Source organism: Melopsittacus undulatus, chromosome 11 (genome assembly GCF_012275295.1).
Source record: "Melopsittacus undulatus isolate bMelUnd1 chromosome 11, bMelUnd1.mat.Z, whole genome shotgun sequence".
Taxonomy (NCBI): Eukaryota; Metazoa; Chordata; class Aves; order Psittaciformes; family Psittaculidae; genus Melopsittacus; species Melopsittacus undulatus.
In genome coordinates, this window is record NC_047537.1 from 21206509 (window position 1) to 21223341 (window position 16833).

Genomic DNA, 16833 nt, shown 5'->3' on the forward strand with positions numbered 1-16833 from the left:
AAGAACTTTAGCTGTGTAATTTAACACAACACTTACATGAACACAAGCACTCCCATGCTCAGCTCTTAAACCAAGTGAGTGCATTTACCTACTGCTAAACTGGTTCCTGACACCAGAGCTAAGTGGCTGGAATCACTTGTTGCAGAGATGACATCTTCCAGATGTTAATTTACACAGCATATCTATACAGTTCATCACTATCAAAAATTTCACAGGCACTCATTTGCAAGCAGTCACCAACATGAACATGCCATATTCAGTGCAAAGTTCAATTCAAAGTTTTCTTTATTAAAATACCTTTTCACATTCCTTATACTAATGCATTTTGTATGGACACTCATGGGATGACGGAAAGAACATTTGTCAACAGAAGAGTCAGTCATTTGTCAAAGGCTTATGATACAAACAGTATTTGCATAGGAACAATAAATTAGAGATATTAGCCAGTAACTGGAGCTTGAGAATTTAAACGTTTGAAATGAGGATATAGAACCCTTTTGTATTTCTTGCTGGTTCTGCACCTTTGATGCAATGCTGAAAGCAGTAACTATGTAAGTATACACAAATCCACGTCCTCTCTTTCACTATTTTCTAATTAAAATGAGAACCTTCTTACCTGTGGCCCAGATCTTGTAGTGAATTAATCAGCAGTAAGAAAAGGAGAGCAATTGTAATGTCAAAGACCAGCTGGTTAAGGGGTTGGGGACAGTACTTTTTCAGTTTTGTTCTGTATTCTTTTTGTAAACTAAAGCAACTGAGATAAACACAGCCTGCAAAGATTAGATCCAGGTCCAAACTGGATCCATGTTAGTGGTTTTATCATACCCTACAGAAAAAGGATAGGTATGGAGTTTCATACTGGACAAACTGGACACAAATATGACTTCAAATCTGCCCTACAAAGGAATAGGGATTACACATAACAGGATTTTCAGGTACAAACTCACTGACCTGGGGGTAGCACATCCACCCATCTGAAGACTGATACTTTGTGTCACCCAAAATAACTGTGATGGGTAATCATTCCTCAAAGGCCCATCACACAGACCAACCAACAAGCATCAGAATGTCTAAAGGGGAAAAGCAATTTAGTGAAGAATGAAGAATATTTGTGCCTCTACTGAGAGAAGCATTTGCTGAAGTACTGAACCTCTGAACAGTTATTCAAGTTTTAAGAGAGCCCAGAGCTCGCTCTTCCATTAGGCCCTCATGGCAGTGTTACATGCAAGACTGGTCCAGCAGTCCTGCTGCTGCAGCACAGGGAGTTCAGCAAGTACATACATGGTTGGGCAAGCTGTGCTGAGCTCTGTTCTGCCACAGTAGGGTGCTACTGATAACCAAGTTAGCTGGTTTAAAGCAAGTTTAAACATTTCTACATCCTACTGGTATCACAGTAGTTACTGCACCGTAAAGGTACTTCCTCAGATGTAGTTTCCCCTTTTATTTCCTCAGAGCATGACGAATTGGAGGCTAGAAAGAAAAAATCGCATTAGCAGGAGAAATTAAAGATGAGAACCTAGGTCAGTGGTTTCTAGAGCCACTTTCCTGTTAGAACTTTTATTTGTCATTTTTTCCATTAAAGGCTTTAGGGACATCTCTATTGTTCCCTCTAAGGAAATCAACTCTGAAAAGAAGAGCCTGGTAAACTCATAAATAAGTGCTGCAGAGCTTTTGAATCATTCACAACAATTTCCATCTTGGCTTGTTTTCTTCTCCCAGCTGATCTTTGAGATGACAGTTCTAAGTAGCATCACGATGCTCTTGTATACTCTGTTGGCAATAAGACCAAAAAAAGAAAGAAAAAAATATGAGTACAAATATCCCCCTGCCCTCTCCTGTCCTTTCTGATCAATACAAAAACATTAAATATAGTAACATATTCCTTAGAGCACTGTACAATGAGCTAATAAATACTCTCAGTTCCCTGGGGAGATATTAGTATTATCTTCATCTGATAAAAAAGGAAATAAGACAGTGGGAGATCCAGGTTAACAATTACAGGCTACAATGCAATACTGTTAATCACCAACATCTGCAACTGGGCACTTACTGATAAAAGTTGGATTCTTAAGGGAATTGCTGGCACTCAACAGATCTTAAAGTCAGATCTTCTATTTACTTATAGATGCTCAACTTCAGTCCCACAAGAATGAAAACCTTTTCTTAAGAAGCACTTGGGTATCTCAACAGTGAGCAATGCACTGTTCATGTTTAAGACACCATGTTTCTGCAAGAGACTGCTCCTTCGAGCAGGTTATTTTCAGTACCCAGCAGGGACATAGAAAGCTAGCACTGGGAACCACAAAAGGCAGTGTGCAGACAGAGGAGTCCTCTACGCTAGCCAATGGGAAGGGCAAAGAGAGATCCCAAACTTCCTTGTCTTTTCATTATGTGACAGAAATAATTCTGTCCACTGAGGATTCACAACTGTCAAGTCTTTCCTGGCATCAGTTGTCAAAGCAAGTCTTCCCCCAACAAATACCTGCTAACAGTACACGGTGGCCTCTAACCTAATAGTTTAGACTGTCAGCACAGAGGCGCCTCATTCCTTTTGTGGACTTACCCCCAAAGGATTTGCCCCATGAGTCAGAGGCAGGAATTCCTGGTTTATAATTCAGTGTTTATTTCACCTTGTTTTTTCATATCCTGACTGCCTGAAATCCCCCCCCCCAATTTTAAATGGACACATCTTTCATCTTCATTTCCTGTCAGAAACTATTGTGCCATGGTGCTGTGAACAGTTAAACACATGCCAGGGCCCCCTTCAGAACTGGCTATGCTGTACTGGCAATCTGAAATAACACCACTGAGAACCTACAAAATACTTCTGAGGTCAATTGAGTAAGATGAAAAAGTAGCTGAAAAAAAGCCAGAAGTTTCTGCAAATAGATATAAATTGTACAGGTTTCTGCCTCAGAGGGTGCATTCTCAGGCTGAACAAATAGCTAAAAGTACTCTGTGTTCTGACTGAGGCTGCCAGTCTTCCGTGTACCCCTAAACCAGAATCAGACAAACAAACAAACACCCATCTGAGAGGTAACAGGAGAGGAGGAGATATGAAGTCAGAACATACTGCTGAGGTAAATTTGACACAATACCAATTAGTATTTGGCGAAGGGGCTATCTCATTGTTAAGATATTTCCTTCAATATGTTTTCAGAAACTGGGACCATTAAATAACTTAGAAAGATTGCCAGCTCTGATTTCAGGAAGGAAACCTCCTCCCAGTTCCTCTCTAAGCAATTCATTTCTTTTTGCAAATACTTCCTATGGATGGCATTTGAGATACAGATTTCTGAAACAGAGGAGAAAGAAGGAAGCAACCCCCAACCTCAAGACTTTAGGCTCCTTACTAAATGACCTAAAAGACATTCAGGTTCAAGGTGCTCTAGACTGCAAATGAGTCAGAACCTCTACTGCTATTGGGTCTTTATACAATTCAAGCAATTCAAACTTGAACTGATTGTTTTTCTAACGCACCACCTTTCTTGACATAATACAAACACTTTCAAGGCCTCTGTGTAACACAACGTTTATTGTCAGTACACAATGTTTACTAAAGCCCCAGCCCAATTTTGTAATGGTGTCTTAGTGAAGATGAAGCAAAGTTCCTAGATTTCCATGCTGGATTGTTTTTATTCTGATAGAATTTATGCAGGGCAAATACACAGGAGCAGTGCTAGCACTCACTAAAATGTGCTTCATCTTTCTCCACAGCATAGTACTCTGTTTTGCCTGACTTCTGGAATATCAATGCAGAATTCAGAGAGCAAAAAGGACATCAGGATCTGATGTGGAGCCTCCATCATCATTACTGAAACAGTTGCAAAGGTTGCATGTCCTCCTGTCTCTGAAAACACAGGTCTTAGCCAAACACTCCTCTCTGTTCTGGTGCCCTTTGTTCCATACTTCTGGAATACCTATTACTTCCCAGAGTCAGATTCTGTGAGTTTTCTGACAGGTCACTATGGCTAAATGATCCATCTGGCATTTCATGTGATTAAGATGCCAGCTGACCAGCCTGGCTCCTGAAAGCCTGTTCCTCACAAATGAAGGGAGTAGCAGATCAAAAGCAATTCCACCTGTGAGCCAAATCTTTCATTTGGCTATAAAGAAGCAGAACAGCTGGGAGGAAGCTTAAACCTCTTGATCACTTTGTAAGGAGCATTTTCCTTTCCATGAGTAGGATCAACAACTCCTCATTTGGACCAAATCTCTGAGATACATCACAGTCAAGCACTGTGTCAAAATGAGCTGCAGAAAAAACCACAGCTGCAAGAGAATAATGATAGAAAGCACCTTAGTGCTTAGTGCTGGGGAGTTCCCTGTATCTTCTGAACTCATCTATGATGCCTGAAAAGAGCTGAGAGGCAAATAGGAGGTATAAAGAACTTTATCCGTCCAGTTCAACTTTAGGTCACTTCTCTGGAAAGTTCAAAAGAGGGATCTTTTTGTCACAGGCTTTATTGGGAATAGAAGGGAGAATTCAAAAAGCAGAAGATGGGGATCTGGGTTTGGTTTTTTTGCTATGTCCTTTAAAGCACTAATAATTCAGAAAAGGAATAGTTACTCCATGAAGAATGGCATCTAAGGAGGGGTCAATGTTACAGATGTGAACTGAATAAGGCTAATTCTAGGAAAACTCAAGTAAGAAGTGCAAGTGTTATAAAGTTGACTTCTCTTTGGGGTGGTTCTGCAAATGGGATTAGTTTTACAGAATAACTGGTTTTATTACTCTCCTACTGTTACAGATGCTGACACTTTTCTCTCTTGAATCTAACATTATTGCTTCATAGATTGTCTGGTTTATAAGCTTTAATAGCTCAATTAATTATGATGGAAGTGATCCACATGGGGCAGTCAGTGTGTTTTCACTCAAACAGCCTCGTTATGCTTCCATGGAGAGATTTCTTTTCTCATTTCTGGCCACAGGAAAAGAAAACAACAAAATCTTCATAAAATTTTAGTCTTTATCCGATGTCCATTTTAGAGTGCATAGGGTGTGGGGAAAAAAGGACAAAACCTCCTTCCTGAGCATACACCAGATGTCTATCACAGCCACTCTAGACCATTTTCCCCTTTGTGCAGGACAGGGACACACTTTCTTTTCTGGGACTCCCCAAGGAATGCCTGGTGCAACCCACAAGAGGTTCCAGCTCCAATTACATTTAGAAAATTGAAAGCAAAGACTAAAACCAAACCTTTAAACTAAGAGAGACAATGACACCACAAACCTGACTGGCTTGTTAATGTATGTCTGTTTATTGTAACAGAATCTGTGACCTTCAGTGCACTGGCAGTCTGTAAATAATACAATGGGCTGCCTTTTTATCCCATGGGGACATGAGTGTTGATGGAGCCTTTCAAAACTCAAATAGATGCCATAAGCTGACGTGGACTGTGCTATTGTGATTCTTATTTATGAGTCTGTCTTTTTCTTTTTAAGTACAAGTTCCAAAGGCACAAAGTGGATGGCAGAAAAACACCCTGTCTGAATGGGTTGAGGTTGGGTAGACATCTAACATTCATAAAGTACTCCTGAATTGTAAGTTCCCTGCCTCTTAGATCTCTTGAGAGAAGAGTAACAGCTCATTCAAGACATTTATTCTTTTTTTCTTTAAATCCATCTTTTTTCACTGGCTTCTTAGCCCTATAAAGCTGGTCACCACCTACAGAACCCTCACAAAACTCCTCATTGTTTAGCTGAGATCCTCCATGGATGGATGGTTCTATTCTCACCTCTTGGTTACAGCAGTGTAACTGGCGTAGCTACGTACTCCAAGGTAAAAACTTCATTTCACAGCTTAGTTAGGATCTCACTTCTCTGGACATTCCAATCACAGAATGTGTGTGTGCAAGAGAGCAGGCACATCCCAAGAAGATTCAGTGCAGATTTTACAGATGGGACTGGAACTCAGCTCTGTCCCCAGTGATACATTAATCAGCTTAACAGGTTTTTCTATGCAAATCTTGATTGCCCCGGGTCCATCAGGACCTGCAGCAAGCAGCAGCCATCCCCAGCCTTGTGCCATTCCATCAGCATGAATATCTGTGGCATGTGTTCAGAGCTGTGCAGGTGTTTTACACAAATGCTTGAAGATTATTATTTGTCATCTGCCTCCTGTACCAGCACTACCAAATATCAGTCGTCCCATGGACTTTTCAAGTTGACCATGCTGTAAATGTCACACTGAAAGCCTGATCACTAAGAACATATACGAAGGGACTGTGCAGTAAAGGTATTCAACAACAAATAAACCAGTAAAAGGTAGCAACAGTTGAACATTATCTCACTAGATACACAATAACCTTGATCCAATTTCCCTATATTTAACTGCTTGCAAGATAAAATACAACATATAAATTATGAACTGGCCCACTGCAGAGTCATCAGTTCTATGGTCCAGAAAATAAACTTTTATGTTTAACGTTTTTTGCTCACCTTGCAATGATGTAAAATTGCTGCCTACAACTAAGGCTCAAGCTCTGGTCCTAAGAAGTATCCAAGCACTAGCTTAATTCTAGTACATGGGTGGGACCAGTGTCCTTGCAATGACCACTTAGAACAGTACATGTTGGACAGCTTTCCTGATTCGGGTTTAGAGCAGAAGTCTCTACAGAGAGAACAAGCTGTTACTGGACAAGAAAAGAGTCTTCCTTTTAGAGGCAAGTTCTCATGAGCATTATATTTCCCCTTCCAATTCCTTGCCAGGAAAATAACATACTGCAGAAATCCGGTATAGGATACAATCTTCAGAGCCAAGTAAGAGCCTGCAAAGACACCTGAGGTTTTATTACTAAAAAAACCCTTGTTCCCAGTGAAAGCCTGAGAGCTGCTGGGCTCTTTCCATTTAGGATTGGTGAACTTTAAGATTACATCTTAGTATTTGGGGGTGGGGAGGGGGGTGTTAAGGGTTTATCTATTCAGAAGTTTCACAGAATACTAAAACACAACTATTTCTTTGCCCTCTGAAAGTAAGGCAATCTAGAGACATGAGGAAAGTAACTGCTTTTAGAAGAGGACTTCAAGTCTTGTTTAAAGTGCTCCTTTGTCCGGTCTGTTAAGATATTTCACATGTGGCAAAAATAAGTGTCAGTTCTTGAAGGAAGAGTCTATCAAATTCAGTGCAGAGAGGTTGTGTCAAGGAAATTCATCTAATGCTCAATGCAGAGCATTTGGATTAGGACTCTGGGTTAATTTGCTAGCATTTTTTCCTACAAATGTGGGATAGTTTCTGAATCTGTTTTTTCTTAGTATGTGTTTTTCTTAGTATGTGTTTTTAAATAGCAGATAATAACATCAATCCTCCCATAGGCACAACACCTGTGTGCATTTAAAATGAAATGAAATCATTAAATGAAGGATATCATAAAAAGTACTTCTACCATAAATAGATGCTAATAAAGGTCTCTTAGAAACCCCTTTGCCAACCAGCAGAAGTAATGAGAAGCTGGACACAGGTGAATGTAACTTTGCAGATGATAATGCCAAAGTCTGTTTCTCTCCTTCCTCTATGATTAGAGGACCTTATAGCAGTACATAAACTTCAGTATAAAATTGATCTCACTGTTTGGCAAAATTAGCCAGTTTGATAAGAAACAAAATAAAAACCTACATGGGAAACACGTAAAAGCTTTGTGAGTCCTGAAAGCTGAGAGAAGTGAACAAAAACCCCTGCTGACCCAGTGCTACATCAAAGCTTGACTTTAAGTGGACACAACTCTGTGTAAGGTTTATGAAGTGAGGTATTAATGAGCTGTAGTTAAGTCCTCTGTCACAATGTATTGTGCTTACAGGAAGGAGGAAATGAGGAATTCTGTATAAATTCCAAACTTCAAACAACGGGATGTTTGCTACCCCAAAGCCACTAGGTCACAATAACACATATCCCGTCTCCTTGTTATCTGTCACCCAGATTCAAACTAGCATGGCTTTCTAACTGTCAGATCTCTAACAGGAGAATGTCATAATCTGTGTTCTTTGAAAGTCGTGCTGAAAGACTGTATGACTTCTAAAAGGAACCAATCAAGTAAGCCAGCACATAGCCCCCGATGAAAACACAGTGTATGGTGCTTTTGCTCATTCTTTGCTATGTCCATCTTTTCTCAACCTTTTTTTCCTGTTAAAAATATGAGGTGTTTTTTACCTGAAACACACTGGTTTTCTTGTGATGAAAGAGAACAGAAATTTTTACATAATACCTGGCCTTCCCTTTCAAAACCAGCGACATGGGATATTCTGGATTCTAGTCATGTACAGAAAAAATGGTCAGGCTTTCATGGCAGGGCAACTGAGAAGCTGCAGGTTTCATGAAAGGAATTAGTGATGAAGGTTTTGTGCTGGTGACTTCTAAAAGGTCCCCAAGTCTGATAACGGTAGGTGTTTTTTTGGATCCCTGATGCATTGAAACTCTTGCTATTGCTTTTAGTTGGTGAGGGTTTAAATTCAAGGAACATATTTTTTCAAAAGAATGTATTAATGGCAGGAGTTTAAGACACTGTCATCCCCACCTGCTCTGCGCCTTCTTGTTGCTGGAGGTTATAGAGGAAAGAGTATGGGCCTAAAACCAGTTGCAAGACATAATCCATCTCAAACCTAGCTCCAGCATCAGTGAAAGGTGAGCTGCTAGATCATCAACTGAAGATGCTGAACTACAAACACATACTACATTCTGCCAAGCCTTTGACTGGAGCAGTAGCTTTTAACAGAGAATCTTGGCAGGCAGCTTGGGAACAGATCTTAAACAGAGGCATGCACGCAATTCAGCTCTGAATTTGAGGTTCATGCAAGGTCAGAAGCTCCCTGCATATTTGTGCCTTACTGAAGCCATCTGGTTTTGCCTAACTTTTGGCTGAGGCTATTTTAAGCATTTTGGTCTGGAGTCAATGTCTCATAGATCCAGGCTCTGGTCTAGAATATGTCTTGAAACCTAAAGATCCAAAGACATTATATTTGGAGAAGGAACAGGTTATTGGCATGACTTCAGACTGCTTGCAATTAACATGTGCTTATAAGGTCTGAGTTTTGAATAACGTAACGTAACTTATCCCCAGACCCTGTGTGTTTGCTTTATGCTGGAAAAGGCTTTCAGTGGGAAATTCTGGCTCAGTACAGAGGTGCTAAGCCTGAGGCTCAGCAGCAGGAAAGTATCTGAGCAGATTTCCTGATTGCTAGAGCTGATTTCTAATAGTTTGTTCCTAACCACTGAATGCAATGGGGATTTCTCATGCCTCCTTCCACTGGGATATATTTATTTTTCCATAATACATTGTTGGTTGCAATAGGATTCTTACAATTTCCTGTCTCACCACTGCAGTTGCTCGCAAGTGACCAACTCATTTTTCCAGCACAGAGGCTGGCTCTGCATTTTGCTCACTAGATTTCCATTTTCCTAATAAGAAATTAGGAGGAGCTATCTTGCAATAAGCCACTATGAGCTCAATTTAGTGCACACCAAGATCAGTGCAAAGCTTATCATTGGCTTCTGTGAGCTCTGGATCTGCTACAGACCAAAGGCAGAGTTCACTGAAAGAGCAAGAATGTACTAATACATTCTCTTCCACAAAGAGTGCCCTGAGAAAAAGGTAGGGAAACCTGTGAACTGGAGCTGTCTCTAGTCTTTCTCAGCAATATCAACAGAAATGGGCTACCTCAAGAACTCACATCAATGCTGAGGGAAGGAATGGAATTAAGATAAAGAACCAGTACGGAGATGCTTGGTCCTCCTGCCCCTACTGCCTCTTGGGAAGATGAAAGATGTGATGGAAGTAAATCATGCATCTAAAAGAGCCTCCACCCATGCAGCTGAACTTAGTGTCTGACACATCCTGACCCTTCCCTCAGGAAGAGCATCAGCCACCAGCCTGGCCTGTTGGGACTCCAGCACAAAGTAGGCAGAAGGGCCACAGACATTTTATCATTCTTGGCAGTCTGTTGATTTAGACAATTGCCTGTTTTGCTTAAGTTTTGGACTGTCTCAGTTCCTTCTGAACAAAAAGAAAGAACTCTGGGACTGGCTGGATATTCCTGAACTCCAGTATCCTCTGGCCTTTTCACAGAGCAACCAGAGAAAGCAGTATTTTAAAGAAACTGGGTCATCCTGGTAGGTGGGAAGGACATTTAGGTAAAGATGTTATAGACCTTACCGTTACCAACTGAAACCACCCCCAAACTGCCATTTGGATGTAAGGTTTGAGTTAAAGCTGAGGCTTGAAGCTGTAGGTATTTTATGTAAACTATTGAGGTACCAGCCTATTGGTCAAGAAAAGTTTTTGGATCAGTACATGGGTGAGCTTCCCAAACACTAAACCTCTCTCTGAATTCAACTAACCTTCCAGTAACAACACAAGGACAGCTTCATGCCCTTGATTCCCTTCCAGAGACAATGGTAGTGACCAGCATCCTCCTTAAACCTCTAATTGTATCAGAGGAAATCTAGTGTCCAAATAAAGAGGCTGATATTCTCTATCTGTATTTTATTTGCAATCAAAATACACCTGAGTAGACTTGAATGTTACAAATATCCTGCTTTTTCTACTGTTAACAGGTTAACTGTAGTTAACCACATGCAGGTCTTCTGGGGTTTGAAATGTGCATTTGACAGTTTGTTTTTGTCTGTCTTTACTGGAACAACTCTTTAGATCTGGTGCTCAGAATAAGGAAAGCAGCAGAGCATACAGGATGGAAAGTCTTACCATAGTGTGATGGAGACACTGAATGACAGCGACAGGAGATAACATACCAGGAAAATAAGAAAAGGAGTAACAGCAGATGCTCAGCACACTGCCAAAGGCCTGGAGCTTGGGAAAGGTCAGAGCATTATCTGCACTATGGGCTCATGATCCGGGACAAGGACAAGCAATTGCTATAGAACTCAAAATACAAGAGAAGCTGGTTACTGACATGACATCTGCCTTAATGGGGACAGCAGTGAGACCCAACAGAAAATGAAGAGGAAAAGTATTTTAGCTCAGTCACAAAGAACTGCATCAGACATAACAACTACTGAGAGCTCTTCAGCTTCCTCCTTAACGGACACAACTTCTGGAATGCACAAAATTGCTCATGAAGCACTCAATTCTAGTTAGCAAACCCAAACCACAGTAGTTACCCACAAACAAATAAGAATAAAATGTTACATAAGTCTTAGGTGTTAAATCTGTCAAACCGTAGCTGACATCAATTCCCAAATTCAGGCAGTTACCCCAGAGGACACATTTGTCTGAACCATTAACTTCCCAAAGCAGATTGTACTCTTGGGCATTTGCTCAAAAACCTTAAAGACTATTCAAACACAGCAAAGATCATAATGGTAAACCAACTTCTGCACCCACTAGTAATGTTCAACATCTTTCACAACAGGCCTTTGGTATACTTACATTAATATATATGAAAGTACTGAAGAAGTTAGATCTATTTCCTAGGGATTCTCCACTGCATTTATACTTTCCCACCTTGCAATCACACAGCCTATCAAAAATCAAAGTAAATGTTACATTTCAATAGCCTGTGATGTAGCTATCCAAAGCAACTGCACAACTATGTGATGCACTGCTTATCTAATTGAAACACTTTTCCTGTGTATCAGTCAGGAAAAGCAGACGTGATTAAAACAATAAACTCTTACTATGTTTCCAAGAATAACTGAAACGGTAGAACTTTATGCATAAAAGAACAGGTGGACTGCAAGATTAAAGGGTGTTTGCATATCATTTGGCTAATTTGCCTCACTCTTTCAATCATATCTCATTTTATTGCAGTTCCCACTTTAGGCAAGTACAGTCTTGTAAGTGCTTTGAATTCTATCTCTGCTGTACCAGCCCTGAGTTTACACTACAACTCACAAAACAAGCTTCTGGTGTATAACGCTTTCCATCATGTCAAAAAGAGGAGTGGTGAAAGGTGTAATAACCAGTTTCACACCCTGGCAGAAAGCAAGGGAGGGTTATACAGCCAGATTCTGCCACTTGCTGTAGGTACAATTTACACTCACTGGGAAATGTTTCCGAGCACTGGTGACCTTTGGGCTCAGCCCTAACAGGAGCTGGATTTTCCTCATGACGCTGCCAGATTACCCTGCACGAAGTGCCATGTCCTATTCTTTAGTGTAAAGGATATTCTGCTTTTAGCTGCAGGACCATTACAAATGAGCCCAAGGCACAGGCTCAGCACCAAGCCAGGAGTCAGGATTCTGAATTACTGTTCCCAGTGTTGTCACATTCTAAACACATTGCCTTAACTGAATTACCTAATCTGTTTATTCAGCTGCAAAATTGAGATAAAACCTGCTTTATAAGTCCCCACAAGGGAAAATTAAGTAATGTTTTCTGAAGTAGCTGGAGACCCTCACATGGAAGATTCCCTAGAAACTGTGTCAGAACAGGTGGGAAATCCCTTATAAAATAGAAAAATAGCAAATTAAAACACAATGATCCTACATTAAAAATGGCCCACAACAAAGCCACTTGGTAATGTGGATGGGGACAAAACCTGAACAGTTTGCAGCCCTAATATTTACAAATCTAGACTTCCTAACACAATGAGAGGAAAGGAAATCCTTTCTGATTTAGTCTTTGTCAAACTACGAAGAAACGCTTTTAACCTACTGTCTCTGAACTCATTAGTGCCAGAACATTTATAGGCAGTAATTGCCAGTAAGCTGCCAATGCCCTTAAACAAAGTCTGTGTTACAGGAGGTGGAAGGGCAGAGCAGCTGGCACATGGAGCTCAGAAAATTTTTCATGGTTCTTAAAACAAACAATCCACCCTGCTGAAGTGATCAGATTGTTTTAAAGGGTTTTGGAGTTTGTTGTGAGAGGCTTTATAGATATTTGCTGGGGTTATACCAAAACCACTGTAATATTTTATAATTCATGGCAAATATGCTCAGCTAAGGGGGGAAGCGTTGTTCGTGAGCAGTTTGAGTAACACAGCATAGCATCCTATTCCCTAACAGGGCAAGTTCAGCTCTGGATTCAGAGCAGATGTATGGCCTAACTACATGTCAGATAGAGTACAGATGGGATGCTGAAGTATATGTTACAAATATTGATCTCACTGCATTAAATATGATTGGTTTATGAGAAATCACAAAAGTAGTGTACAATTTATCAGCATCTATGGTTTTGTAGCTGCATTTCAGCATGTTCCTATGTGACATGCATCTCTGTTTTATGGCACATATCTTCTAAACTAGTCAGTCACAATTCTACCCCTAATCTCTATACAAACACTTCCTTTATGTGTTTAATTTTTTCACTAGCTTACTTACCATTATTAGCTTTTCTGATTTCACTATAAACTGTTTCAGTCCCCTTCTGTACAGGAGCTGGAAAATGTATTGGCACAGAATCAATTTATTTTCCTTTTTTTAATCCTTTTTTAACTTTATTTTGTTTGCCTTATGAAAAGCTCCTTACACAAACAGAACACACTGGTTTACTTTCAGAGGAAGTAGTTACACAAGCAGCAACGAGCCTGTGGAGTCTGTATTAAAAAGCAACCGCACCCCCTCCCCAAACCCAGCCTGTAAGGTTCTGAGAGGGAGATGTCTTTCCCTCTGCATAAAAATGATGATGAAAATTGGCTTCCTTTTCTACATTTGACTTTAACATTCTAATAATCTTCTCAAATTGATACTGCCTTAATTTTACTGAGACATCTGCCACTAGAGAAGAGCTCCTCTGGATCACTCGGAAGACCTTTGTTTTGATCTAGGGATTTAGGGATTCTAGACCTGAAGAGATCTATCATTTGAAACGCTAACTATATACACTTTTGACAACTAGCGTCGGCACACACACACAGAAGTCTAATTTGCTGTTCTCTGTGAAGTGTCTCAGAAGAATGCTTGCAGATCTCACACTGCACAGCTTCTGTTTAGGTGCTACCTGGGAAAGGTCTCCTTTCAGTTCCTCAGCATGGTGGACTATTCCTTTAGTGCATTAAGATCAAGTGGACACAGCAAGACTGAAGGCTAAGAAGGCTTTTGGAAAAACAGAAAGATAGAAAATAAGGAGAAAAAGCAGACAGAGAGGGAGGATTTGTGCCTCCAAGGACACAGCTGAGATACAAATGTAATGTTAGTGTCAGACACTACTTTTCAGTCCCTTAGGTTTACAAATAGACCCCTGGAAACCTCTGCTTTTGTATAAGACAGAAAGCCAAAAGCTCTTCCCTTTTTGCTATCTGAGTTTTAATTCCAAACTGCAGGCACTTACCCCAGCAGGGAAGACACAGAGATGTGTCTAAAGGCCTGAAAATAGCAAGAACTCAGTTTATCTATGTTAGTGTAAACACAGCTCTGGCTAGTATGAGATTAGAACAATTTCCTTCATTTCTTGCATGTTCCCAGATACAGAATCTCTGGGCAACCATTCTAAAGCAAAGTGCTGTACAGCTCTGTGCATCTAAGATCATTTTCTCCATTTGGTATAAAACCTGTGCAGGCAGGGTATAGGAGCTTGCTGTTCAGGGATCCCAAAGCAGTTTAGCAATAGTCATTCATTTCAGTTAAACTGAGTATCTTAGAAAACCTCCGAATTCTATCAATATCACCTCCAATTTCTGTGGCTCTTCAATAAACCAAGAGGTGAGATTTTTCTAGTTAAAGTGAGAACTAGAAAAACTGCAAGAAGCTGGAAAGAAAATTCACATTTCTGGAGACAGAGCCTGTACTTTAGCTATTAAAAAGAACATTTAAACAATTCAGACAAACTGATCTGCAGCCAGTCCCAGAATCAGGACTCTCACTGCTCTGCATCTGGCTGAAGAACCCAACATTCTAATTTCCCAAAGCTAATTCCATTTAATTCCGTTAAGCATCCGTTAAGCTGGGAGCTCACACATCAGAATTGAGTTGCAAACCTGTGATTAATTCCAATGACAGCAGCAGTTACACTTCACTGAGTGCCTAATCACAGCTCCCAAACTCACAGTTTTGGCACTAACTTTCTTTGCAGATTAGTCTGAAGAACTTGCAGGCATTTCATGTGTTTATGGGCTATTCCTTAAGTCATCAATTCACTTGTCAGTGAAGTAAGAAGAAACCTTCTCAGAATTTTAACAGCTCATTTTGTTTGGAATACATTTGTTAGCAGATGACAGTCCTAAATCTGCTCCTATTGGCTCCGTGGGAAGGGGTAGGAGGCATTTCCTCAGCTTGCCTGGGTTTTTTTCCAGACCATTTCATTAAGTTGTGATAAAATGCCACTGCCCACGGTATTTTCTTTGTTAATTTTCCACACGGTGTCTCAGCACTGAAAAAAAACCTGCTTGGAGAAATTACTTGGATCATTTGACATTTTGTTTCCACTAACTTTACAGTGTTGCCACCCTGCAGATAAGTAACCAGCCATAAAAGTAAAAGAAGGGGCATGTTCTTAACTCAGCCCTGATCAGCAGTTTCTCCCTTCTCACTTCAGGGATGTTTCCTGATCTTACTTTAGCACTGGCCTTTGGTTTTGCTGGGATTAACAATAAAGGGTCTAAATCACTTTTTGCACAACTAGGTTTTAGAAAAGATAAGCACTGTATTTTTGGCTAGCACATAATCTTCTGAAATACTTAATTTAACCATTCTCTAGAATTGCCACCCTTCCAAATATCAAGCTAACATTCCACTATGACTACCCCAAATAAGAGCTGGACTGAGTAGCCTCGGATTTGTGTGGCATCTTCACCCCTACTTCAAGCAATAGGTATCAAGTTATTCCCATATGGAAGTTTTAAAATGAAACAGTGAAACTTTGCTTCTATCAAGCTTACCCCTCACTATCAGTAACACTGTGAGGAGCCCTGACAGTGAAGAAGCATAGTATATATAAAGTTCTTGATGCAACAACCTATTCACCATTACACTGTCTTAGAAAGTACTTCAGAAATAAGCAGGTAATGCAGACATGGCTGGAAAATCAGGGTGAAAACACTGTTTTTAAATGTAAGTAGTTCTTTACTGTCAAAAACAAGATGTTCACCCTTCTGCAATTATTGTAAACTTGTTTTGAGGTGACATTCAATTATTCCTGATTCCCAAAAGTGTCATAAAGGCTACTGTAATAGCTTAGATACTGCAGTATTTATTGCAGTAGTCTTTCACAACACACAAAATAGGACTCCTGAGATGAACATTTGTATTATCATTGACAACAGTGGCAGGAGGCACAAATGATTGGGAAGATAAATTAAGTTAGTCCTGAGAGATCAAAGAAATCTGGAGTACCTCACAAGGCAGAAGGAATCAGAATGTACGTGCAGCCTGCTTAGGGGAGAGATGGATGCTTAGAGAAAAGGTAAGCATGGTATACTTTGTCTTCATTGCGAAAATAAGTGGAATCTAAAGAGGTGTGAGAGGGTGACAATCTGACAGGCCTATTTCCTAAGAAGGGTCGGTCATAACCCACAGACAGACATAAAAGATTATGACGATTTTAAACAAAACTTGTACAGTCACATCAATGTGGCAGCAGGACTGGTGGCAGTCCTATGGCTGAATTCTTTTTCTGGGTGCACATGATTATTACACAGGTATATAAAGGAACTTGGCTTTGCATCTCTTTTCTCAAGACTAAATCCCATCCCATTCTCATTGTGATAGGCAGTGCAGAGCTAAAAGAATTAATCTTGCAAATTGGTCTCATACAACTCCTGTCATTTAAACAGCACCCTCAAGATGCTCTGAGAGATTAACACATTAAATACTTGCAGTGCAGTTGCTATTTACATATCCAAAGCATGCATCTGCCAAGCATTCACTTGTGTCCTGAGTGCCAAAAAGGAATAGATTAGGGAGCTATCATATCTCAGTATACCTGAAGCACACTTCAGTCTTACAG

The 16833-nt window shown here is 40.3% G+C and overlaps 1 protein-coding gene across 4 annotated transcripts in view; it reads right to left on the minus strand.

Annotated features, from left to right (window-relative positions):
* Nucleotides 1-267: 267 nt before the first annotated feature.
* PECAM1 (platelet and endothelial cell adhesion molecule 1) overlaps nt 268-16833 on the minus strand; it is a 28552-nt gene continuing 11986 nt past the window's right edge. The window contains exons 13-15 of one of the 4 annotated variants that reach the window (XM_031046385.2): nt 13272-13328; nt 11380-11470; nt 268-1770 (exon numbers count right to left, since the gene is read on the minus strand). In XM_031046385.2, the coding sequence (XP_030902245.2) occupies nt 11421-11470; nt 13272-13328 (107 nt within the window). In that variant the 3' untranslated portion in view covers nt 268-1770; nt 11380-11420. The remainder of the gene's footprint in view (nt 1771-11379; nt 11471-13271; nt 13329-16833) is intronic. The other 3 variants (XM_031046387.2, XM_031046386.2, XM_031046388.2) reach the window with 3 other exon arrangements.